We start from the raw sequence: 27621 nt of genomic DNA on the forward strand, positions 1-27621 counted from the left end.
TCCTTACAAGCCATTCCATCCAGTGTGGTCCTCATCTCTACTCACTGAAATCCAAGGAACGCAGGCTTGAACATATATCGTGGAAAACGTGTTTCAGCATTCACTGTAAACGCCGATTGGACCATCAGGTCTTCTTTTTGTGCCAAGTTGCTCACTGTTTTGGAAACATTCTGGAATGCAAAGATAACCCACAGCTTCTTTCCTCTACCACAAGCCCTTTCTTAAGCCCTTTCCTTCATCATCTTCTACGAGATGAAGTGCAAAGAGTTCAAAGACTACTTTATTTACTGACATACAGACCATCTGCATCAAATTTCGTTTTAAATGCCCAGTGATAATTCTGTTGCATTAAAGGTGTTTCATGTTATTTAAAGTAAGTACAGTAGGGGACATAATATGAAACTTCCATTTTTTTGACAATAAAACAAAAATGTAATAATAATGTCAAGAACAAAGATGAAAATTGTTTCTCTCCAGTTGGATTCAAACCACATAACATGGGTTACTGCAGCAGGTAGTAATGTTGCAATGTGGATCTCAGGATGCGGCCCTATATACAAATTATTTCCAGAACATAAATTATTTTAAAATGTTTAAAAAGGAAGGCATCTAATTTTGTTTTTACAAAGGAAAGCTTTTACAAAAAGCTGTCATTTAAGTAAAAAAAAACTAATAAAATAAACTGTCTTTGCAAAAGAAACAAACATTCAAAATTATTTTTTAAAGCTAGATCTGGTTAATACTAAGAGAACTTTAGACTTACTTTTGTTTTATTGTCTTTCAGAAAAGATGTCGTATCAATAGAGGAATACTTACACTACACATAAGGGAAACACGGAGGCCAGTGGTGGTAACATCATTGTCAGGTTCCAGTCGAAGCTTTTTTCGAACTTGAATGTAAGAAAGGATAACTTCTATTACCAAAATTGTACCAATCAAAACAGCATGTCAACATAAAACAGCAGTAACAATAATTTTTAATATCGTGTTGGAAAGATAAACAGCTTGGAGGAGGAAGAATGAACTTGCAACATAGAGAAGTACAGCTCAGGAACAGACCCTTTGGTCTAACTCGATGTCGACCAGGTCTCCCATCCCAATCTCGTCCCACCTGCCAGCACCCAGCCCATATCCCTCCAAGCCCTTACTATTCATATGCACATTCAGATGCCTTTTAAATGTTGCAATTGTACTGGCCTCCACCACTTCCTCTAGCAGCTCATTCCATACACTTACCATCGTCTGTGTGAAAAAGCTGCCCTTTAGGTCTTTTATATCTTTCCCCTCTCATCCTAAACCTATGCGCTCTGGTTCTGGACTCCCCCACCCCAGGGAAAAGACTTTGTCTATTCATCCTATCCATGCCTCTCATGATTTTATAAACCTCCATAAAGTCACCCCTCAGCCTCCGAAGCACCAGGGAAAACAGCCCTAGCCTGTTCAGCCTCTCCCTGTAGTTCAAATCCTCCAATCCTGGTAACACCCTTGTAAATCTTCTCTGAACCCTTTCAAGTTTCATAATATCTTTCCGACAGGAAGGAGACCAGAACTGCATGCAATATTACAAAAGTGGCTGAACCAATGTCCTGTACAGCTGCAACATGACCTCCCAACCCCTGTACTCAATACTCTGACCAATAAAGTAATCATACTAAACGCATTCTTCACTATCCTATCTACCTGTGACTCCACTTTCAAGGAGCTATGAACCTGCACTCCAAGGTCTCTTTGTTCAGCAATACTCCCTAGGACCTTACCATGAAGTGTATAAGTCCTGCTAAGATTTGTTTTCCCAAAATGCAGCACCTCACATTTATCTAAATTAAACTCCATCTGCCACTTCTCAGCCCATTGGCCCAAGTGGTCAAGATCCTGTTGTAATTGGAGGTAACCTTTTTCGCTGTCCACTACATCTCCAATTTTGGTGTCATCTGCAAACTTATTAACTATACCACTTATGCTCATATCCAAATCATTTATAGAAATGACAAAAGGTAGTGGGCCCAGCACAGATCCTTGTGGCACTCTACTGGTCACAGGCCTCCAGTCCGAAAAACAACCCTCCACCAGCACCCTCTGTCTTCTATCTTTGAGCCAGTCTGTATCCAAATCGCTAGTTCTTCCTATATTCCAAGAGACCTAACCTTGCTAACCAGTCTCCCCATGGCGAACGTTGTCAAACGCCTTACTGAAGTCCATATAGATCACATTAACCGCTCTGCCCTCATCAATCCTCTTTGTTATTTCTTCAAAAAACTCAATCAAGTTTATGAGACATGATTTCTCACACACAAAGCTATGTTGATTATCCCTAATCAGTCCTTGTCTTTCCAAGTACATGTACTTCCTGTCCCTCAGAATCCCTCCAACAACTTGCCCACCATTGAAGTCAGGCTCACTGGTCTACAGTTCCCTGGCTTTTCCTTACCATCTTTGTTAAACAGTGGCACCACTTTAGCCAACCTCCAGTCTTCTGGCACCTCATCTGTGACTATCGATGATACAAATATCTCAGTAAGAGGACCAGCAATCACTTCCCGAGCTTCCCACAGAGTTTGAGGGTATACCTTATCAAGTCCTGGGGATTTAGCCACTTTTAGGCATTTCAAGACATCCAGCACTTCCTCTTATGTAAAGAAACATTTTTCAAAATAGCACCATCTATTTCCCTACATTCTATTTCTGCCATGCCTTTTTCCACAGTAAACACTGATCACCCATCTCCTGCAGTTCCACACAAAGGCCGCATTGCTGATCTTTGAGGAGCCCTTTTCTCTCCAGAGTTACCCTTTTGTCCTTAAATGTATTTATAAAAAAAAAACCTTTGAATTCTTCTTAACCCTATTTACCAAAGCTTTCTCGTGTCCCCTTTTTGCCCTCCTGATTTCCCTCCTACTGCCTTTATACTCTAAGGGTTAATTCGATCTATTCTATCTATACCAAACATATGCTTCCTTCTTTTTCTTAGCCAAACTCAATTTCTTTAGTCTTCCAGCATTCCTTCCCCAACCAGCCTTTCCTTTCACCCTAACAGGAACATACGGTGTCTGCACTCTCATGATCCAATTTCTGAAGGCTTCCCATTTTCCAGCCGTCCCTTGACCTGCGAACATCTGTCCCCAGTCAGCATTTGAAAGTTCTTGCTGAATAACTTCAAAATTAGCCTTTCTCCAATTTAGATATTCAACTTTTAGATCCGGTCTATTGTTTTCCATCACTAAAACTAATAGATTTATGGTCGCTGCCCCAAAGTGCTCCCCCACTGACACCTCAGTCACCTGCCCGGTCTTATTTCCCAAGAGTAGGTCAAATTTTGCACCTTCTCTAGTAGGTACATCCACATACTGAAATCAGAAAAATTTCTTGTACACACTTAAATTCCTCTTCATCTAAACCCTTAACACTATGGCAGTCCCAGTCAATGTTTGGAAAGTTAAAATCTCCTACCATAACCACCCCATTATTCTTACAAATAGCAGAGATCTCCTTACAAGTTTGTTTCTCAATTTCCCTCTGACTATTAGAGAGTTTATAATACAATCGCAATAAGGTGATCATCCCTTTCTTATTTCTCAGTTCCACCCAAATAACTTCCCTGGATGTATTTCTGGGAACATCTTCCCTAAGTACAGCTGTAATGCTATCCCTCATCAAAAACGCCACTCCCCATCCTCTCTTGCCTCCCTTTCTGTCCTTCCTATACATTTGTATCCTGGAACATTAAGCTGCCAGTCCTGTGCATCCCTGAGCCATTTTTCTGTAATTGCTATGATATCCCAGTGCCATGTTCCTAACCATGCCCCGAGTTCACCGGTCTTCCCCGTTAGACCTCTGCTTTTGCCCGAAACGTCGATTTCAAAGCTCCTTAGATACTGCCTGAACTACTGTGCTCTTCTAGCACCACTAATCCAGAATCTGGTTTCCAGCATCTGCAGTCACTGTTTTTACCTAGTTGAAATAAATTCAGTTTAATTTGTCAGTCCTAATATGTTCTCTGCTTTGCTCTGCCTGCTCTGCCTGTTTGAGTCGCTTCTTTTCTCAACTGGACCAGTCTCAGATTGACCTCTTTCCTCACTACCTCTTTCATCTGCTCATCCTCCTATTCCTACCCTCATTAGCTCGCAGCACCAGGAGTAATCTAGATATTATTACTTCAAGATCTACATTTTAAATTCCTGCCTAACTCTCTATATTCTCCCTTCAGAATCTCAACCTTTTCCCTTCCCATGTTATTGTACACATGGGAACCAATGACCTCCTGCTGGCCCCTCTCCCTCTTGTGAACATACTGCACCCAATCAGAGGCATTATTGATCCTGGCACCAAGGAAGCAACACACCATTCTGATTTTTTCACTGCTGGCCACAAAAAACCTCTCTCTGTACCTTGGACTAGAGTGTCCCCTAACACAATTGATCTCTTGGAACCCGACATACCCCTCAATGCATTACAGCCAGACTCGATAGCAGAAATTTGACTGTTCTTGCTACATTCCCCTGAGAATCCATCACCCCCTTCATTTTCCAAAACAGCATACTTGTTTGAAATGGAGATAGCCACAGAAGACTCCTGCACTACCTGCCTATCTCTCTTACCGTTCCTGGAGTTAACCCATCTATGTGACTGTATCTGCAACTTTTTTTCCCTTCCTATAACTGCCATCCATCACATGCCCTTGCTCTTATAAATTCCTTATTATGTCTAACTGTCTCTCCAACCAATCCATTTGATCTGATAGGATTCACAACCAACAGCATTTATTGCAGATATAATCCTCAGTAACCCATAAACTCTTCCTAAACTCGCTCATCCGACAAGAAGAGCTTATCACTCTACTAAGGGCCATTTTTGCTTCTTCCAGTCTACAGACCCAGAAAATAGAACTGTCGTATTCCTCAACAAAACACTGCTCCAGGCTAATTTAATATTTATGGCTTATATTTTTAAGCTTAATGAAGAAACATTTCAATAAAACATATAAATCAAGACATAAACCACTCTACTCAATACTGCTGACTTACTGTAAGGCCACACTTAAAAATATTCACTTAGTGTTTCTGTGCTGTGACCTCTCCCAAACAGGATCCTCCATGATTAGTTGTGAATTTCACCGTTTGGAGTGCATCTGGGAAAATTAACAATGTCCAGCAATACATGAATTCAAACAGCAAAGGCAGTAACTGCGCACTGACCTCATGTGCTGCCTTTGTCTGCTCCTCTCCCTTTTAAAAGTGTTGTTTTGACTTTTACTCCAAAGTTCCAAAACAATGAACAGCATATAAAACAGTAATTGCTGCTCCTGAAATTCAAGGAAACCATCTCCAACACCAAAATACCTCAAAAAGGAGCAACCTGTTACAACCAGAAGTTTTTCCTGTCATCCATCTTGGATTATCCAAAATCCTTCTTGACTCTATCACACAGAAATCATACAGGACGGAACAGGTCATTCAGTTCTTTTTGCCTGTGTCAGCTCTTTGAAAGAGCCATTTTTCAGTCCCACTGTCCTGTTTTTACCACACAGCCCTGTAATGGTTTCCTTCAAGTTTATTTAAAAATCCCTTTTGGAAGTTATTACTGAATCTTTTTCAGATGGTGCATCCCAAGCACAAAGGATAAATAAGACATCTCGACAAAGGTGACTCGTTTATAATTTGTTGATGATTAAGCAATCTGCAACTTCTGGTATGAGACACCAACGTCAACCATTCAATTTAATAGATAAATTTAATGCGGTTTTGATACCTCAGCTTAAGGTACTGAAGATTCACACTTAGAATAGAATGAGGAATATAGATGTACTTGATTTGCAATTGTGAAACTTTAGTTAGGAAGCTCCAACATGTGAAATTGTACATTGGAACATAGAAGCTTAAGCTTCAAAATTTTTTGACATTGAAACTGGTCAACTAAGTTCTTTAGAAAATAATTGTCTTACCATCACAAATTGAAAAATAAGAGCCAATGACTTGCACATGCATTAAATCAGAGAAACCGCGAGACACTAAGTAAAATATTATCCCATCTCTGGGCAGGTTTTGGAAAAGTGCAACCAAGCTTCCTATATTACAGAAGCAAAGAGTATGTTCTTCCTGCCAATTAATAGTTTACTCCAGCAGTGATTCTGGTATATAATAACTCCCATCAGAAAGATTTCTTTGATTGCATCATAATTCAAATATATTTGAAAAGTTACAATATTTACTAAGAACTTCCAACTATTTGGTGGTACAGAATTGGAATATAGTTGAAAATAAAAGCAACAAGTTCCTGAAGTTTTCATCTTGCACACATCAGCACAAAAGGCAAGAAAGCCAAATTTCAAAACAATTAATCTGAACAATGGATACTTCAGAAGAAAAAGGGTGTTAGCAAATCAAGTTTGATCAGCTGAAGCCTTGCAATGGGAAAGCGGAGCTTCACAACTTCCATGGATTTCAAAAAAGGATTCAAAACGTGAATATATTCCTTTTGCTTGCAGAGATCAAGTTCTAGGACACTTCTGGTGGCCTTAAATAAAAGCAACCGATTCCTTAAAATTGGTTAACATAGCTATTAACCCCCTCAAGTTTATTAGATTAGATAGATTACATTACAGTGTGGAAACAGGCCCTTCGGCCCAACAAGTCAACACCGACCCACCACCCACCCATACCCCTACATTTACCCCTTACCTAACACTACAGGCAATTTAGCATGGCCAATTCACCTGACCTGCACATCTTTGGACTGTGGGAGGAAACCGGAGCACCCGGAGGAAACCCACACAGACACGGGGAGAACGTGCAAACTCCACACAGACAGTCGCCCGAGGCAGGAATTGAACCCGGGTCTCAGGTGCTGTGAGGCAGCAGTGCTAACCACTGTGCCACCGTGCCGCCCACTATTATTCAGCAAGTTCCTATCAATCACAGAATCACATTTCACATAAGATGTTGTTTTAGGATTTTCTGGTTGATTATGGTCTGTACTATGAGAAAGTGAGGACTGCAGATGCTGGAGATCAGAGCTGAAAATGTGTTGCTGGAAAAGCGCAGCAGGTCAGGCAGCATCCAAGGAGCAGGAGAATCGACGTTTCGGGCATGAGCCCTTCTTCAGGAATCCTGAAGAAGGGCTCATGCCCGAAACGTCGATTCTCCTGCTCCTTGGATGCTGCCTGACCTGCTGCGCTTTTCCAGCAACACATTTTCAGCTATGGTCTGTCCTATGCATATTTTACATAATGAAGTTTGATTCAATCAGCAAATTATTAAGTCATCTGCTTAGCTAACATTGCACTAGCACTGAAATTAATTCATAATGTTGCTCAATTATGAGGTAGGCAGGTCTTTTTAGACCAGTCAGTGGAAGGTACCCTTGAAACAACTTGCTTAACCAGTTCAATTTTGTTTTGGAATTCTGTGATGATTCAAGTATCTATTGGGTAAATGCCAACAACTGGCAAACAGTAGTGAAAAACCCATTAACCAATTCCTCAACAAAAATATCAAAGGAAGCACATTAGACTTGCTCCATATGAGAAGTGAACAACCTCAGAATGTAATATTTAATGGCATACAAATAAATCCTTATACGTGGTTACATATTCAAAGATTGTAAGTGTATTATCTGCAAATCAGAAATATGAATGGAATTATAGAATTATAGAGTCATAGAGATGTACAACATAGAAACAGATCCTTCGGTCCAACCCGTCCATGCCGACCAGATATCCCAACCCAATCTGGTCCCATCTGTCAGCACCTGGCCCATATCCCTCCAAACCCTTCCTATTCATATACCCATCCAGATGCCTCTTAAAATGCTGCAATTGTACCAGCCTCCCTCCTCCTACGGCAGCTCATTCCATACACATACCACCCTCTGCGTGAAAAAGCTGCCCCTCAGGTCTCTTGTACATCTTTCCCCTCTCATCCTAAACCTATGCCCTCTAGTTCTGGACTCCCCAACTCCAGGGAAAAGACTTTGTCTATTTACCATATCCATGCCCCTCAATTTTGTAAACCTCTATAAGGTCACCCCTCAGCCTCCGACGCTCCAGGGAAAACAGCCCCAGCCTCTTCAACCTCTCCCTGTAGCTCAAATCCTCCAACCCTGGCAACATCCTTGTAAATCTTTTCTGAACCCTTTCTAGTTTCACAACATCTTTCCGACAGGAAGGAGACCAGAACTGCACGCAATATTCCAACAGTGGCCTAACCAATGTCCTGTACAGTGGTGCTGGAAGAGCACAGCAATTCAGGCAGCATCCGAGGACAGGCAAAATCGACGTTTCGGGCAAAAGCCCTTCATCAGGAATAAAGGCAGAGAGCCTGAAGCATGGAGAGATAAGCTAGAGGAGGGTGGGGGTGGGAGAGAGTGGCATAGAGTACAATAGGTCAGTGGGGAAGGAGATGAAGGTGATAGGTCAGGGAGGAGAGGGTGGAGTGGATAGGTGGAAAAGGAGCTGGGCAGGTCGGACAAGTCCGGACAGGTCAGGGGATCGAGTTTCTGGAGGTTAGAAGCTAGGATGAGGTGGGGGAAGGGGAAATGAGGAAACTGTTAAAATCCACATTGATGCCCTGGGGTTGAAGTGTTCCGAGGCGGAAGATGAGGCGTTCTTCCTCCAGGCGTCTGGTGGTGAGGGAGCGGCGGTGGAGGAGGCCCAGCACCTCCATATCCTCGGCAGAGTGGGAGGGGGAGTTGAAATGTTGAGCCACTGGGCGATGTGGTTGATTGGTGCGGGTGTCTCGGAGATGTTCCCTAAAGCGCTCTGCTAGGAGGCGTCCAGTCTCCCCAATATAGAGGAGACCGCATCGGGAGCAACGGATACAATAGATGATATTAGTGGATGTGCAGGTAAAACTTTGATGGATGTGGAAAGCTCCTTTGGGGCCTTGGATGGAGGTGAGGGAGGAGGTGTGGGCGCAGGTTTTACAGTTCCTGCGGTGGCAGGGGAAAGTGCCAGGATGGGAGGGTGGGTCGTAGGGGGGCGTGGACCTGACCAGGTAGTCACGGAGGGAACGGTCTTTGCGGAAGGCGGAGAGGGGTGGGGAGGGAAATATATCCCTGGTGGTGGGGTCTGTTTGGAGGTGGCGGAAATGTCGGCGGATGATTTGGTTTATGCGAAGGTTGGTAGGGTGGAAGGTGAGCACCAGGGGCGTTCTGTCCTTGTTGCGGTTGGAGGGGTTGGGTCTGAGGGCGGAGGTGCGGGATGTGGATGAGATGCGTTGGAGGGCATCTTTAACCACGTGGGAAGGGAAATTGCGGTCTCTAAAGAAGGAGGCCATCTGGTGTGTTCTATGGTGGAACCGCTCCTCCTGGGAGCAGATACGGCGGAGGCGGAGGAATTGGGTGCTCACCTTCCACCCTGGTGGAAGCTCACCTTCCCCTGGTGCTCACCTTCCACCCTACCAACCTTCGCATAAACCAAATCATCCGCCGACATTTCCGCCACCTCCAAACAGACCCCACCACCAGGGATATATTTCCCTCCCCACCCCTCTCCGCCTTCCGCAAAGACCGTTCCCTCCGTGACTACCTGGTCAGGTCCACGCCCCCCTACGACCCACCCTCCCATCCTGGCACTTTCCCCTGCCACCGCAGGAACTGTAAAACCTGCGCCCACACCTCCTCCCTCACCTCCATCCAAGGCCCCAAAGGAGCTTTCCACATCCATCAAAGTTTTACCTGCACATCCACTAATATCATCTATTGTATCCGTTGCTCCCGCTGCGGTCTCCTCTATATTGGGGAGACTGGACGCCTCCTAGCAGAGCGCTTTAGGGAACATCTCAGAGACACCCGCACCAATCAACCACATCGCCCAGTGGCTCAACATTTCAACTCCCCCTCCCACTCTGCCGAGGATATGGAGGTGCTGGGCCTCCTCCACCGCCGCTCCCTCACCACCAGACGCCTGGAGGAAGAACGCCTCATCTTCCGCCTCGGAACACTTCAACCCCAGGGCATCAATGTGGATTTTAACAGTTTCCTCATTTCCCCTTCCCCCACCTCATCCTAGCTTCTAACCTCCAGAAACTCGATCCCCTGACCTGTCCGGACTTGTCCGACCTGCCCAGCTCCTTTTCCACCTATCCACTCCACCCTCTCCTCCCTGACCTATCACCTTCATCTCCTTCCCCACTGACCTATTGTACTCTATGCCACTCTCTCCCACCCCCACCCTCCTCTAGCTTATCTCTCCATGCTTCAGGCTCTCTGCCTTTATTCCTGATGAAGGGCTTTTGCCCGAAACGTCGATTTTGCCTGTCCTCGGATGCTGCCTGAATTGCTGTGCTCTTCCAGCACCACTGATCCAGAATCTGGTTTCCAGCATCTGCAGTCATTGTTTTTACCTCAATGTCCTGTACAGTCGCAACATGACCTCCCAACTTCTGTACTCAATACTCTGACCAATAAAGGAAAGCACACCAACTGCATTCTTCACCATCCTATCTACCCCTGCGACTCCACTTTCAAGGAGCTACGAACCTGCACTCCAAAGACTCTTTGTTCAGCAACACTCCCTTGGACTTTACCATTAAGGTGTATAAGTCCTGCCAAGATTTGCTTTCCCAAAACGCAGCACCTTGCATTTATCTAAATTAAACTCCATTTGCCACTTCTCAACCCATTGGCCTATCTGGTTCCAGATCCTGTTGTAATCTGAGGTAACCCTCTTCGCTGTTCACTACACCTCCAATTTTGGTGTCGTCTGCAAACTTACTAACTGTACCTCTTATGTCCGCATCCAAATCATTTATGAAAATGATAAAAAGTCGAGAACCCAGCACTGATCCTTGTGGCACTCCACTGGTCACAGGCCTCCAGTCTGAAAAACAACCCTCCACCACCACCCTCTGTCTTCTACCTTTGAGCCAGTTCTGTATCCAAATGGCTAGTTCTCCCTTTATTCCATGAGATCTCACCTTGCTAATCAATCAGTCTCCCAAATACATGTACATCCTGTCCCTCAGGATTCCCTCCAACAACTTGCCCACCACCGACGTCAGGCTCACTGGTCTTTATTTCCCTGGCTGGTCCTTACCACCCTTCTTATACAGTGGCACCACGTTAGCCAACCTCTAGTCTTCCAGCACCTCACCTTTGACTATTGATGATACAAATGTCTCAGCAAGAGACCCAGCAATCACTTCTCTCGCTTCCCACAGAGTTCTAGGGTACACCTGATCAGGTCATGGGGATTTATCCACCTTTACCCATTTCAAGATATCTAGCACTTCCTCCTCTGTAATATGGACATTTTGCAAGATGTCACCATTTATTCCCCTACAGTCTATATCTTCCATATCCTTTTCCACAGTAAATATTGATGCAAAATACTCATTTAGTATCTACCCCATTTTCTGCGACTCCACACAAAGGCCGCCTTGCCGATCTTTGAGGGGCCCTATTCTCTCCCTAGTTATCCTTTTGTCCTTAATGGATTTATAAAAACTCTTTGGATTCTCCTTAATTCTATTTGCCAAAACTCTCATGTCCCCTTTTTACCCTCCTGATTTCCCTTTTACGTATTCTTCTACCATCTTTATACTCTAAGGATTCACTCGATCTACCCTGTCTATACCTTACATATATGCTTCCTTCTTTTTCTTAACCAAACCCTCAATTTCTTTAGTCATCCAGCATTCCCTACCTACCAGCCTTTCCTTTCACCCTAACAGGAATATAGTTTCACTGGATTCTCATTATCTCATTTCTGAAGGCTTCCCATTTTCCAGCCGACCGTTTACCTGCGAACATCTGCCCCCAATCAGCTTTTGAAAGTTCTTGCCTAATACCATCAAAATTGGCCTCTCTCCAATTTTGAATTTCAACTTTTAGATCTGGTCTATCCTTTTCCATCATTATTTTAAATCTAATAGAATTATGGTCGCTGGCCCCAAAGTGCTCCCCCACTGACACCTCAGTCACCTGCCCTGCCTTATTTCCCAAGAGCAGGTCAAGTTTTGCACCTTCTCTAGTCGGTACATCCACATACTGAATCAGAAAATTGTCTTGTACACACTTAACAGATTCCTCTTCATCTAAACCCTTAACACTATGGCAGTCCCAGTCGATGTTTGGAAAGTTAAAATCCCATACCATATCCACCCTATTATTCTTACAGATAGCTGAGATCTCCTTCCAAGTTTGTTTCTCAATTTCCCTCTGACTATTAGAGAGTTTATAATACAATCGCAATAAGGTGATCATCCCTTTCTTATTTCTCAGTTCCACCCAAATAACTTCCCTGGATGTATTTCTGCGAATATCCTCCCTCAGCACAGCTGTAATTCTATCCCTTATCAAAAATGCCCCCCCCACCACCACCACTCCTCTCTTGCCTCCCTTTCTATCCTTCCTGTAGGATTTGTAACCTGGAACAAATTGAAGGCTAGGGCTCCTGATGATTGCAAGACAAAAAGCTTTAACAACAAGCATTTTTCTTTTCAGCCAAAAAAACTACTCACTCAATTCTCTGGAAATTTCAGAAGCTCTAGTTTCATTTGCTTGAAGTTTATGTAGCAATTCTGCTACTATATGTTGTTTTACTAGGTACAAGACCACAGAATATCGCTAGAATAAATAATCAAAAGAGAAACAGTTACATTCATGAAGTCAAATCTCCTTCACATCAGATGTTAGTGTCCATACCTACATTAATTCACTTACAATATCAAACTGAATTGCAGAATAGGCAATAAAATTCAAAGTTCGTGCGAAGATTTGTAGCTCGGGTGCTTGTTGCTGTGGTTCTGTTGGCCGAGCTGGAAGATTTTGTTGCAAACGTTTCGTCCCCTGGCTAGGCGACATCATCAGTGCTTGGGAGCCTCCTGTGAAGGGCTTCTTTGATGTTTCCTCCGGTGTTTATAGTGGTCTGTCCCTGCCGCTTCCGGTTGTCAGTTTCAGCTGTCCGCTGTAGTGGTTGGTATATTGGGTTCAGGTCGATGTGTTTGTGGAAGAATGCCATGCCTCTAGGAATTCCCTGGCTGTTCTCTGTCTGGCTTGCCCTATGATAGTAGTGTTGTCCCAGTCGAATTCATGTTGCTTGTTGTCTGCGTGTGTGGCTACCAAGGATAGCTGGTCGTGTTGTTTCGTGGCTAGTTGATGTTCATGTATGCGGATTGCTAGCTGTCTTCCTGTTTGTCCTATATAGTGTTTAGTGCAGTCCTTGCATGGTATTTTGTACACTACATTCGTCTTGCTCATGTTGGGTATCGGGTCCTTCGTTCTGGTGTGTGAGTTGTCGTCTGAGCGTGGCTGTTGGTTTATGTGCCGTTATGAGTCCTAGGGGTCGCAGTAGTCTGGCTGTCAGTTCAGAGATGCTCCTGATGTATGGTAGTGTGGCTAGTCCTTTTGGTTGTGGTATGTCCTCGTTCCGTGGTCTTTCTCTTAGGCATCTGTTGATGAAGTTGTACCATCACGTCTAGGAATGGGAGTTGGCTATCCTTTTCTTCTTCTCTCGTGAATCGGATTCCTGTGAGTGTGGCATTGATGATCCGGTGTGTTTTTTCTATTTCCGTGTTTTTAATGATTACAAACGTGTCATCGACATATCTGACCCAGAGTTTGGGTTGAACTTGTGGTAAGACTGTTTGTTCTAACTTTTGCATAACTGCCTCTGCTATGAGTCCCGAGATTGGTGATCCCATGGATGTTCCGTTGATTTGTTCGTATATCTGGTTGTTGAATGTGAAGTGTGTTGTGAGGCACAAGTCCAGTAGTTTAAGTATGCCGTCTTTGTTGATAGGTTCAGCGTCCTGTTTTCTGTTCTGTATGTCCAGTAGGTTGGCTATTGTTTCTCTGGATAGGGTTTTGTCAATCGAAGTGAACAGTGCCGTCACGTCGAATGGTATCATGGTTTCTTCTTTGTCTATGTGTATATTTCTGATGATGTCCAAGAATTCCTGTGTTGATTGCATAGATTGTTTGGATCCGCTGACCAGGTATTTCAGTTTCTGTTGTAGTTCTTTGGCCAGTTTGTGTGATGGTGTCCCTAGCAGTGATACTATGGGTCACGAGAGAAGAAGAAAAGGATAGCCAACTCCCATTCCTAGACGTGATGGTACAGAGAACACCGAACGGAGAATTCACTACAAGGGTATACAGGAAAGCCACACACACAGACCAAGTCCTAAACCATGAAAGTAACCACCCCAACACACACAAACGAAGCTGCATCAGGATACTATTCAAAAAAGGGCCACAACACACTGCAGTACACCAGAACTGCAAAAAAGAAGAAGAGGAACACCTATACAAGGTATTCGCCAAAAACGGATACCCGCGCAACGGTAGCCACACACGCAGACAACAAGCAACATGAATTCGACTGGGACAACACTACTATCATAGGGCAAGCCAGACAGAGAACAGCCAGGGAATTCCTAGAGGCATGGCATTCTTCCACAAACTCCATCAACAAACACATTGACCTGGACCCAATATACCAACCACTACAGCGGACAGCTGAAATGGACAACTGGAAACGGCAGGGACAGACCACTATAAACACCGGAGGAAACATCAAAGAAGCGCTTCGCAGGAGGCTCCCAAGCACTGATGATGTCACCTAGCCAGGGGACGAAACGTTTGCAACAAAAACTTCCAGCTCAGCGAACAGAACCACAGCAGGCAATAAAATATTGCAGTGCACACAAAAGGTAATGATACTATAGTCTTCCCAGACTACTGGACTGCTCTCTCATTAGAGACAGGAGATTACTGTTGGTTTCATCTGAAGGTCACAACACCTCAGGCAAGGGGAGAGGTTGAGAAGAAGAGTCCTTCATGGTAACCTCAGCAAATGCAAAGTGAACCAGCACTGTTGGCGTCACTCACAAACTAGCCAGCCAACTCGGCTAACCGGTCAATACGCATTACACTTCATATTTGGCCATTTAGAACCAATGAGGGTTTTACCTTGGCAAAATGTCCCCAAAATATATTTAAATAGTTAGCTCCACGAGATGTCAAATTTAATAGTGGTGTGATATCAATGGGTCGACAAGGCCTTTTTGGCTCTACTCCAGGTTTATTTGATGAAAAGTAACTCTATAATAAAGAAAAAACAGAAGTATAAAAAGGTATTGGTCATAAATTTCATTCATTATTGCAAGTTAAAATCACAGAAGATGATTCTAGTTTTAGATTCAGTACTTTGAAGGCCAAGTCTCTTTCACACATCATACTCCCAATAGATCTCAAGTTGCCGATAAACACCAGACTTCAGAGTTTGCTCAGAGGAAGATTCTCCTCCTATACGGAGGGAAGCAAAAGGGACAGGAAATTAAAAGCAGGAACATGTTATTGTTCTAATTCTGGTTCAGAACCATGAAAATCATCCTAAAAACCTCATCTATAGCATAGAAACAAGGGAATGACAAAACAACCAGTCTATGATGGTATTCAAGCATCTGACCACCTCTCTTCACCTAACCCTATCAGTGCATCCTTCTCACTAGTACACAACAGCAGTGAAACAGGAGAGGGAAAATAATGGACTGACATAGCAAAATTATTCCATTCCCTTCAAAGTAGGACAGCTCAAACCTTTTCACTTCAAGTCCTCTATAACACTGTTGTCGCTTCAATTTGTCAAATCCAGTTGGTCCAATGTAGCTAGCACATTTTCCAAAAAAAAAATCTATCATAGTCTGCCCTAATTTGGGAAAATATTCCATGTATAACCCTCTCTTATTTCAGCCAACTTCAGCAACTTACCTATAAGCATGAGAGTGTGTGTCCAGGTAGCTATAATTTTACATCATGACTAATGTTGTACTGCCCTAGGAAGTCAGAATTTCATTCACTAAATATTAGCAAGACCAAACCACCTTTTGAATAAGACATTAAACTGAGACACTTTATCTTTGAGTGGATTTAAGAGATTGCAAGACACTATTTTGAACAACAGCATGGATTTTTCCTGGTGTCTCTTCCACCATTTAGTACTCAAACAAAAATAAAATTATATGGCCAATACCATATTTATATTTGTGGGACCCTGCTGTAAGCAAATTAGCAGCCATGTTTCCTATGTTGCAAACTTATAACACTTAAAATATATTAACTAAAAATGTTTTATTGGTATCTGAATAAAAAAAAACTTCATTCATTTATACTTTTAATTAATGGTCAGCGCCTCAATTGTGAGGTCTAGTGTGCGACAGATTTGCACTTCTTCAATAGCAAAATACTTGCATATCATTACTGTACAAACTGCTGTTATTCGAAGACCTAAAATACATGTGAAATGTGATCAATTTTTCAAACAAACAAAAAAATCAAAACAATGGTGCATATTACTCTAGATATTAAGGAAAGTGATAAAATTAATGTATTTTTTAATGATATGAAAAGAATTCTTTAAAATGTATCATTTTGGGAAGAGGACGATGTGGTAGGTTAAAGACTAGCATTTCCAATTCTATCAGCTTAAGCAGAATTTATGTATCAATGTGTACCAAAATCCTATGTGAAATGATTGGACAGTCTATTTCAAGTTTTTCATGTGTAATGAGCTAAATGATACTATCCTAAATGTGACACTAATGATTAATCTCACTCAGAGCCCAAAGAATAGATAGTATGGGAGTGGAAAAGCTGTCTAATTGCTGCAAAGATTAGGTTTAATGCCAGAGTGCAGTATAATGGACAAATACTTAACTGGTCAATTGAAGTAGGAACAAAAACAGAAATTGCTGGAAAAACTCAGCTGGTCTGGCAGCAGTTGTGGAGGTAGAGCAGAGTTAACATTTTGGGTTCAGTGGCCCTGTTTCAGAACTGATTATAGCTAGAAGGTTGGTATACATGTTAAAGAAGGGGCGGAGTTTGAGGAGGAGGAGTAACAATAGGTGGAGATGGAGCCTAGAGAAAGGAGGAAACAGAAAGAGCGCGCGGTGAGGGAGTGGAGGCGACCCAGGACCTGGATGTGCTTGGCAGAGTGGGGGGGGGGGAAAAGAGTCAAAATGTTCGGCCACAGGGCGGTGGGGTTGATTGGTGCAGGTGTCCCGGAGATGCTCCCTAAAGCGCTCTGCAAGGCGGCATCCAGTCTCCCTAATGTAAAGGAGACCACAACGGATACAATAAATGACACTTGTGGAAGTGCAAGTGAAACTTGGATGGATGTGGAAGGCTTCTTTGGGGCCTTGGATGGAGGTGAGGGGGGAGGTTTGGGCACAGGTTTTGCAATTCTTGCAGTGGGAGGGGAAGGGGAAGGTGCCAGGAGGGTAGGGTGGGTTGTTGGGGAGTGTGGACCTGACCAGGTAGTCATGGGGGGGGGGGGGGGGAAATGGCTTTTGCAGAAAGCGGATAGGGGTAGGGAGGAAAATATATCCCTGATGGTGGGGTCTGTTTGTGGGCGGTGGATGATGCGGTTTATGCAGAGGTGAGTGGGGTGGAAGTTGAGGACCGGGGGGGGTTTCTGTCCTTGTTGCAGGGTGGGGTTTGAGAAATGAAAGAGGTTATTGGTTAGCCCCAAAAGAGACTAATAATTTTAATTCAAAAAACCCTCAGAAAAAAACTGGAAGCTCACGAGGTTTCACAGATCATTGAAATCTGGCTTACAGTTCAATAGTGGTTTCATCAGTAACTCACCAACTAAATCTATGAAGCATTGCTCAAATTATTTTAGGCGGATGGCAAATATATTATTTGGTGGAATGCATGAGGGCCGAGCAGATGCTGCCACCATCATAACTGCAGGCAATTAGATAATCCACTGTACCATTACAATTGGTATAATAATGGGGAATGATTGAGAGATTTTAAAAACTACATAATAATTTGTATCATTGAAAGTCACAGGTGAGGTGCCAGAAGACTGGAGGCTGACTAATGTGGTGCCACTATTTAAAAAGGGTGGCAAGGACAAGCCAGGGAACTGTAGACCAGTGAGCCTGACGTCGGTGGTGAGTGAGTTGTTGGAGGGAATCGTGAGGGACAGGATGTATTTGGAAAGGCAAGGACGGATTAGGGATAGTAAACATTGCTTTGTGCGTCAGAAATCATGTCTCACAATCTTGATTGAGTTTTTTGAAGAAGGAGCAAAGAGGATTGATGAGGACAGAGCGGTAGATGTGATCAATATGGACTTCAGTAAGGCATTTGACAAGGTTCTCTATGGGAGACTGGTTAGTAAGGTTAGATCTCTCGGACTACAGGGTCAACTAGCCATTTGGATACGGAACTGGCTCAAAAAAGGTAGAAGACAGAGGGTGGTAGTGGAGGGTTGTTTTTCAGACTGGAGGCCTGTGACCAGTGGAGTGCCACAAGGATCAGTACTGGGTCCACTACTTTTCACCATTTATATAAATGATTTGGATGTGAGCATAAGAGGTATAGTTAGTAAGTTTGCAGACGACACCAAAATTGAAGGTGTAGTGGACAGCGAAGAAGGTTACCTCAGATTACAACAGGATCTTGATCAGATGGGCTGAGAAGTGGCAGATGGAGTTTAATTTAGATAAATGCAAGGTGCTGCATTTTGGGAAAGCAAATCTTAGCAGGGCTTATACACTTAATAGTAAGGTCCTAGGAAGTGTAGCTGAATCTTGGATTGCAGGTTCATAGCTCCTTGAAAGTAGAGTCGCAGGTAGATACGATAGTGAAGGTGGCGTTTGGTATGCTTTCCTTTATTGGTCAGAGTATTGAGTACAGGAGTTGGGAGATCATGTTGCAGCTGTACAGGACATTGGTTCGGCCACTGTTGGAATATTGTGTGCAATTCTGGTCTCCTTCCTATCGGAAAAGTGTTGTGAAACTTGAAAGGGTTTAGAAAAGATTTACAAGGATGTTGCCAGGGTTGGAGGATTTGAGCTATAAAGACAGGATGAATAGGCTACGGTTGTTTTCCCTGGAGTGTCGGAGGCTGAGGGGTGACCTTATAGAGGTTTATAAAATTATGAGAGGCATGGATAGGATAAACAGACAAAGTCTTTTACCTGGGGTGGGTGAGTCCAGAACTGGACGGCATAGGTTTCAGGTGAGAGGGGAAAGATATAAAAGAGATCTAAGAGGCAACCTTTTCAAAAAAAAAAAGAGGGTGGTGTATGGAATAAGCTGCCTGACAAAGTGGTTGAGGCTTGTACAATTGCAGCATTTAAAAGACATCTGGATGGGTATATGAATAGAAAAGAGTTTGGAGGGATATGGGCCAGGTTGGGATATCTAATCAGCGTTGACGAGTTGGACCAAAGGGTCTATTTCCATGCAGTACATCTCTATAACTCTAAATATATTTAATGACTCAAAATTCAGATTCGTAGTGCAAATTGTTTAAGCACTGAAAAAAAAAATTATACTCAAAATGGTTTCTACAATGCAAGTGCTCACAATGACAGCTAGAACCATGTAGAGCAAGCAGTTCATAATATTAAAAAAGTGGAACGCTGATGTGAAGCCACTTTAGTGCTAGGACTCCAGCTGATGTCCTCCCAAAAGTTCACTCCTGAATATGCATTTAGCCAATTTCCCGTCACCTCCCAATTCAGTGCTACATAAAAGGGAATAACTATTACCCATAGGTTAGTTGTTGGTTGAGCTCTAGACTTTGCTGTTTAAAGTTGCTAAAGTCAACCCAAATGGATTGGTAGTGACCTTAATGCTTCTGTACAAACCAGCTGTTCCCACATATGGGTGTATGAGTACACATGTCCCTTGAATGACAGCATGACTTGGAAAATGAACGAGAGGGCACACAGGACAAACTAATGAAGCAGGACGGGAAAGCAAGCTGCCAGAGGAAGCATAGAGACTGGTACAATTCCAACATTTAAAAAACATTGGGACAGGTACATGGACAGGAAGGATTTAGAAGGATATGGGCCAAACACAGGCAAATGGAACTAGTTTAATTTTAAAAAAATCTGGTTGGCATGGACAGGTTGGGCTGAATGATCTGTTTCCATGTTGTAGGATTCCAGTGCTTAGTCTTCTTTTTTTTTTGCTGTTCCTTCTTGACCAGGTTACACTACTTGGGAATTTGTACGGAGAAAGTATCAAGGATAGGTTGTGGGGCAGAGAGGATGGGATAGTGAGAGTTGCATGCTTACACCAAGTGCAGCTTGTATATGAAGACAAAGGGGACTTGGGATGAAAACAGGAGGATTAGGTATGAGGAGAGTGCAATCTTCCATGTTTTAGCACTTCTGTTTCTTCAGCCTAAGCAATGCAAGTCTTTGGCCAGTAACATCACCCCCTTTTGGGTCAAGAGGGTATGTATGCATTCACATCTCCCTCCAGTTTGATCCTGCTACCTTCAGGTGTGTGTAACCTTATCTAACAAGTGAGAACCAAGCAACCCAATACTTATTTAGCACTTTGCTGGTATCACTGTGAAATTAAGAAATTGGCAGTGCACACAAGTTGCAGGAATGAGGCTTCAAGCAGTGCTAAGTATTTGAGTAGTAAGCATGTACATGTCAGATGGAGCCCTGATTTATAGGAATTATTAATAAGTAGGTGATGGAACTCAGGTAAATGAAGCAAAGCCCAGGGCTAGTGAATTTGATAAGATGGCATTTGAAGATGCAATCACCAATCTTGACCAAACATTTTGCAATGCTACATTCTCCATAATCTTCAAGTACCATCTAAGGATTTAGCATTCAGATGAAGAGAAATTTCTTCACTAGAGTGGTGAGCCTGTGGAATTCTCTGCTACAGAAAGTAGTAGAGGTCAAACATTGAATATTTTCAAGGAGTCAGATATCATTCTTTGGGCTAACAGGTATGGGAAGAAAGCAGGAACAGGTAACTGAATAGGCAAAACAGGCTTGAAGGGCCACTTGGTCTACTGCTGCTCCTATTTTCTACATTTCAATCAGATCCACTATTTGACACAATTTCAGATGAGGTACTATAGCCAAAGGATTGATTTCTCCAAGCCATCTTTGAGATTCTCTGAACAAGATCCAAAGTCATGAGCAGAACTTAAACAGAAGCTTTTCATAATTAGTTCACATAGGATCCTTCCAGCTGCATGATGATCTCATTTGTTTGGACCAAAATCAAATTTGGTCTCAGCAGTAAAATAAGTCTCAAATTCATCAGTTCCCTTTACTTTTGGTGCTACAAACACAGTTAATTACAAACTTCCAAGTGCTAGGCAATGCTCAGTTTAAAAAACCCATTGAACTGGCATTTATTACAACACTTGCTGTTACCTAATTTTTCAATGAGCAAACTGCCTACTCTGATCAATGCATGTTCTTCATAATTCTGATTGCAAAGAGAAAGCAAGAGGGAATGTGTGAAAGAAAGAGAGATTGAACGGCGAATTAGAGAATAAATGCGAATTTTGAAAATTGATTTATGGCCTGGTAGCAACTATGAAAGTTGCTTTAAAAAGACAATGATTTTACATCAGAAACCTTTTCTTTAAATTCTACTAATAGTAAGCACATTACTACACTACTTCAGTTAAATACTTTAATATTTAATTACTAAGATGTAATCAAATTTTGCATATGAAAAGATTTTTTTAGTCTTCCAGTTTCATATCAGGTTTTAAAATTCTCTTGTCTAGTCCTCATACGCAATGAGACAGCAAAGGCTTACCGTAAAAGGACACACTCTGGAATTTACTTTTATTGACAGGTAGGGAGGATACTGGTCGTCTTGAATAAATTCTGTATCTGAGTGGCAAATCCTTTAAAAAAGAAAAATATTAATTTTGTTGAAAAATAAATTCCGTATCACTACTTCTATCACCATTTCTCTCATCTTTACTGAAGGCCAAACGAGAGATTGTAGTTCTTTTGGTTGCTTTGGTTGGATTGTAGAAGCACTGTTCCAACACTAATCTTACATTTGCAAAAATCAGAATATGCCACTGCTTTAACGTTCTGACTGCAGTCGCACAGCCAAAAACTTGAGAAATTAGTCCATTAGGAGCTCCACTGAAATTTTGCTTGAAATGTCAGCATTCTACCATTAGTTATCAAGGAAAAGCAGAATATTTACCTGTATTGTTTTATAATGAACTACAAACGTGGTTTCACTTTTGTTTGAGATACAAGGAAGGGAGAAATAAGAGAAAATAAATTGAGTCTCAAAATTAGAAATCGGTCCATTACAAGATTTAGTAATTTGCATGTCTAGGCTAGTGTTCAACATACCACCTGAAATTTAAATAATTATCCCAGTCTCATTTACAATGAGAGGATCAACTAGGATCGAGCTGAACATTGACAATAAGTGAAGCCAATAGCCATTTCATAACAGAATAGCCCCTTGCTTGGATGGGTTCAACTCCAAAAACGCAAGAAGGTGGTCACAATCCAAAATGAAGCAGCCTGCTGGATTGGCACTGCATCTACAAGTATCCACTTCCCTACACCACCAACACTCAGTAGCAGCAGCGTGTACTACCTACAAAACGCACTGTAGAAATTCACCAAAAGATCCATAGACTGCACCTTTCACGCCATGAGCACTTGCAATTAGAAGGACAAGGGCTGCAGATACTTGGGAACACCACCACCTTCAAGTTCTCCTCCAAGCCACTCACCATCCTGAGTTGGAAATATAATCACTGTACCTTCACGGTCACTGGGTCAAAATCCTGGAATTCCTTCCTTAAGGGCTTTGTGGGTCTACGTACCAAATGTGACCTGCAGCAGCTCAAAAAGGTAGTTCACCACCATCTTCTCAAGAGTAACTAAGGAAGGGCAATAAATTCTGGCCAGTTAGCGATACCCACATCTGATTAATGAATAAAAATCGGTTAGACTAGTATCAGTCACTCTAATCCCAAGATCATATTGGCTCAAATTGTTTGCTTAAAGACAGCTATCTCCACTCTACTTGCAATTCGAGGCTCCCAATGTAGGGATCGGGGGACAGTAACAGTGAGAGCTAGAGCGTGCGCACGAGAGAGAGACAGAGACAGCCATCTGATTCACGTATGTCCTTCAGGGAAGGAAACGGTCATCCTTACTTGCACATCCATTAATATCATTTATTGTATCCGTTGCTCCTGATGCGGTCTCCTCTACATTGGGGAGACTGGGCGCCTCCTAGCAGAGCGCTTTAGGGAACATCTCCTGGGCACCCGCACCAATCAACCACACCGCCCCGTGGCCCAACATTTCAACTCCCCCTCCCACTCTGCCGAGGACATGGAGGTCCTGGGCCTCCTTCACCACCGCTCCCTCACCACCAGTCGCCTGGAGGAAGAATGCCTCATCTTCCACCTCGGAACACTTCAACTCCAGGGCATCAATGTGGACTTCAACAGTTTCCTCATTTCCCCTTCCCCCACCTCACCCTAGTTCTAAACTTGCAGCTCAGCAATGTCCCAGTGGCTTGTCCGAACTTGTCCTACCTGCCCATCTCCTTTTCCACCTATCCACTCCACCCTCTCCTCCCTGACCTATCACCTTCATCCCCTATCCCACTCACCCATTGTACTCTATGCTACTTTCTCCCCACCCCCACCAGCTTATCTCTCCACGCTTCAGGCTCACTGCCTTTATTCCTTTCGCCTGAAACGTCGATTTCCAAGCTCCTTGGATGCTGCCTGAACTGCTGTGCTCTTCCAGCACCACTAATCCAGAATCTGGTTTCCAGCATCTGCAGTCATTGTTTTTACCTTTTTACATCCTTACCTGGTCAGGCCTACATGTGACTCCAAACCCAAAACAATATGGTTGATCCTTAACTATCCTGTGGACAATTAATACTAACCTAGCCAAGAATGTCTTCATCCCATGAACAAATTTTAGAAAAAAGTGTTTGCGTGCTCAGAAAAACACATTTGCTCTACTCAGGGACTGCTCTCCCATCATCAAATCGGGTAACCCTTGAAATTGCTCAAGTTTCAGTTTCTCAAGATGCAAAAAGATAGCAGTGCTGCAAGTGCCTCATTACATGAAATGTTTTAGAGTAACTATTCCCAATATTTGTACCAGGTAAGAAAGATGAAGTCTATGACATATAGCCTTGCTGTGACTATATTTTACACACCTCTCATCCCCACTGAAGACAGTGCAATGAAAACATGGAATATCAGCAAAATCACTTCTCACCCACATAAAACCACTGGCTAAAAACTGAAAGAAGCCATTTTTTCCTTGCTCAAATTTTCATTGTATGGATAGGGTTGATAGACAAGGTCTTTTCCCTGGATGGTATAGGTTTAGGATGAGAGGCGAAAGATTTAAAAGGGACCCAAGAGGCAATATTGTCCAGGCAGAGGGTGGTGTGTATGGAATTAGCTGCCAGAGGAAGTGGAGGAGGCCAATACAATTACAACATTTAAAAGACATTTGATTGGTTTATGAATTGAAAGGGTTTACAGGGATATGGGCCAAGAGCTGGCAAATGGGACTAGATTAGTTTAGGATATCTGGTTGGAGAGTTGGACCGAAGGGTCTATTTTTGTGCTGTACATCTGATTACATATTTAGAACAATACTGACTTGAGTGTCTTCTCAGGTGGCATGGCTATGGGACAGCAAATTTAAAACATTTTAAAAAGCTTAGTTGTAATATCTACCATAATTCATGACAAACTAAATTGGACTGAAGACAGAATCACTTGTGCAAATTTCAATTTTTCTAAATTAAACTTGAACAATGAAAAGATACTGCAGGCAAAAAGACATTGATCTTTGGATTTATGAAGAACAGGCCTTGGAACTGTACAATTTAGATAAGATGGAGTAGTGTTCCACAAACAAAGCATAGACATCTTTTTCTAGAAGACTGAACACAAGAGGCTTCAAGCAAGGGAAAAATGAAAGAAATGAAAAAAAAAGGGTTCTTTCTGGGTAGGTTAAAATCCTTTAATAGTGAGCAGAATATAATTAAGTCCTGAGCTTTAAGGGCAGATTTAAAGAACAGTATCAATATACTATTCTTAGAAGGGATATAAAATATAGTGAACAAATCAGAGATCTTTACTGGGGTTAAAGAAGTTGCCCCAAGTGGATCGTCAGAAGGAGATCTCAGACAGACTTGGCTGATCATCAGGAGAACTGACCGTCATCAAGAGCCAACCACTTCACATTACTGAATAACTAATAGCAACACATCTTAGAATACTGATGAAGAATTTACTTCCTTGGAGTAGAGTAATTTGAGACACTGGTGAAGCATTGAAGAAAATGACAAATTTTAAAAATCCCTTCATGTTTCATAAACAGGCATTTGACCCATCGGAATTGCTTATTGCGACAGACTGAGCCTCATCTACTTTGCCTTCACCCATCCTAGTTGCCGCAAGCACAGCTAACAGGGTTGTTGATCCCACATAGCAATGATATTTGTTTAATCATCTCTCATTTCTGTGTTTGTTGAAGAAATTGCCGCTGGTGAATAGATGCAGGAACCAAAAGATTCAAAGCCTCCTCGAGTGCCTGATGACATGCGGTGTCTCAAATTTCTAATAACCCAAAAGTGTTTTGGGTTTGAATGAATCATTACTAACTGCTATCAGTTTCATCCTTGATGTCCTATTGGTCACTCTCTAATTGAAATTATACTTCCGCAGGTTCATTTTGCTCAGTTTCAAATTGCTCAGTTTGTACTATTTTAGACAAAGTGGAACAGCTACATATTCTACATGATGGTTCTATCTCTCCACCCTTCAGGCACTCTGCCTGTATTCCTAATGAAGGGCTTTTGCCCAAAATGTCGATTTTCCTGCTCCTCGGATGCTGCCTGAACTGCTGTGCTTTTCCAGCACCATTCTACTCCAGAATCCAATACATACTCTACATGAGTCAGTACTTTAGAACCCAAAATGCAACAATCAAATCACCTCTCTTTTCCAATGAGAAAATACCCAATTTACAACACTAATCATCATAATCAAGTCTCCTGGCCCCTTTAATCATTCTGGCATAGATTCTATAATTAATAAATATTTACTGAAGTACTTCAATAATTTCCAAATCACTCAGATCAATGACACAGTCATTGCTTTCTTGGAAGTTCAAAATTTACATGAAATATATTTTCTCATTTTAAAATTTAAAGTTATTCAAGTTGTACCAAAAGCTGAAATGTACCATAAAATATTTAAAAAACAAAATAAATTATATTAGTAAGTTAAAAATCTGAAGATTGAAATAATCTACAGAGATTGGTATGCTGTCACAAAGCAACCTTTGATATACACGTGCATAGTCTGACATTGGTCTGGCTTCCTCAGTGCCAGCTCAGATTGAAAAGAACCCCTCACGCTCCTGTTTATATCCATCAGCCAGGGCTCTGACTGACCCAAGTTAACAGCCCTAATTAGAGACCTAATTCTGTGATGTCCATGTGACTGATCTCATTACAATTACTACATCCCTCCCACTCGGAATCTGACAACAGAGGCCTGTTCTTTTTCTTGTAGCCTCTCCTGAGGAGTTTATGCACCAGGTCCAGTTCTTCCGATTCAGCCTTGGATACCGGCAACGTGTAGCAGACTGTAACCCAATTCTTGTGCCCAGAGCATCCCGAAAGAAATTCATCCTCTTCTTTAGGCAGTAAAAGTTCAAAACTCACATGACACCAGGTTATAGTCTAAAAGTGTTTATTTGAAAACACTAGCTTTCAGAGCGCTGCTCCTTCATCAGGTGCTAATGAGAGAGGAAGTCCTTAGACACAGAATTTATAAGGAAAGAACAAAGTGTCATACAACTCATGAGAACGAATTCAGTTGCAAGAGTTGAATGACACTTTGATCTTTTCCTTATAAATTCTGTGTCTAATGTCTTCCTTTCTCACTAGCACCTGATGAAGGAGCAGCACTCCAAAAGCTAATGTTTTCAAATATACCCATTGGACTATAACCTGATGCCATGTGATTTTTGATCCTGTTCAACACCAGCACCTCCAAATCAGGCAGTAAAAGCCTTGAGGCCGTGATATCTGTCGTGCCCACCTCACACTCCAAGGTTTCATCAATGCTAGACAGAGGGAGAACCCACAGGTTCTGCCAGCCTTTCTGGCTGTTCTGAGGGGGTAGGGTATGTTTTGCTCCTGCATTGTTTTTAAGTTAGCAGTTTCAGTTTCATGTGCTTGTTCAGGATCGCCTCACCTACCCAAACTTTGCGTATCGTGGGACCTGACCTCATGTCGACCATGCCTGTTAATGATGCACAGCCATTGCTGTGGATACTACACCAAATTTCGTCCTTGTAAATAAACTCATTTAGAGGAGACTTGTGTCTAGCACCGGTGTTCCTAATGTCGTTTCACCTCCTCCCCATGTCCAGGAAGATCATATTTAATCTAGTGCAAAGTCTTCTCTTCATTAGCAACTCTGCTGGAGCTATCCCTGTAGTTCCATGAAGGGTGATCAGATATCCCCTGGACCATTGGATGCTGACACCGAATGCCATTTAACTTGAGGAAATATTCAAATTCCCTGCTGGTAAATAATGGCTTGTTGTCTGTGACCAAACACTTTGGGGAGTCCATGTATTGCGAAAGATGCTTGCAGCTTTTCTATTGTCATCCATGTTTCACAAATGAACTCTATGCTCTCCAGCCACTGAATGAGCATCCACAATGATGAAGAATCTTGACTCCCATGAAATAGTTATACATTGAATATGCCAACCAAGTCCAGGGTTTACCTGGCCATTCCCATGAATGTGCTGGAACAGCTAGTGGTAATTTTTTGTCCTTGTGGCA

The 27621-nt window shown here is 42.5% G+C and overlaps 1 protein-coding gene across 9 annotated transcripts in view; it reads right to left on the reverse strand.

Annotated features, from left to right (window-relative positions):
- LOC122565178 (E3 SUMO-protein ligase PIAS4-like) overlaps window positions 1-27621 on the reverse strand; it is a 127796-nt gene that overhangs the window by 39111 nt on the left and 61064 nt on the right. For all 9 annotated transcript variants that reach the window (XM_087976165.1, XM_043720882.2, XM_087976161.1 and 6 more), the window contains 4 exons: window positions 21547-21637; window positions 14908-15039; window positions 12456-12561; window positions 817-890 (listed from right to left, as the gene is read on the reverse strand). In XM_087976165.1, coding sequence (XP_087832291.1) covers window positions 817-890; window positions 12456-12561; window positions 14908-15039; window positions 21547-21637 — 403 coding nt within the window. The remainder of the gene's footprint in view (window positions 1-816; window positions 891-12455; window positions 12562-14907; window positions 15040-21546; window positions 21638-27621) is intronic.

The sequence above is a fragment of the Chiloscyllium plagiosum genome, unplaced genomic scaffold, assembly GCF_037043375.1.
Source record: "Chiloscyllium plagiosum isolate Xiang-an unplaced genomic scaffold, Cpla_swu_hap1 HiC_scaffold_28, whole genome shotgun sequence".
NCBI classification, from domain to species: domain Eukaryota; kingdom Metazoa; phylum Chordata; class Chondrichthyes; order Orectolobiformes; family Hemiscylliidae; genus Chiloscyllium; species Chiloscyllium plagiosum.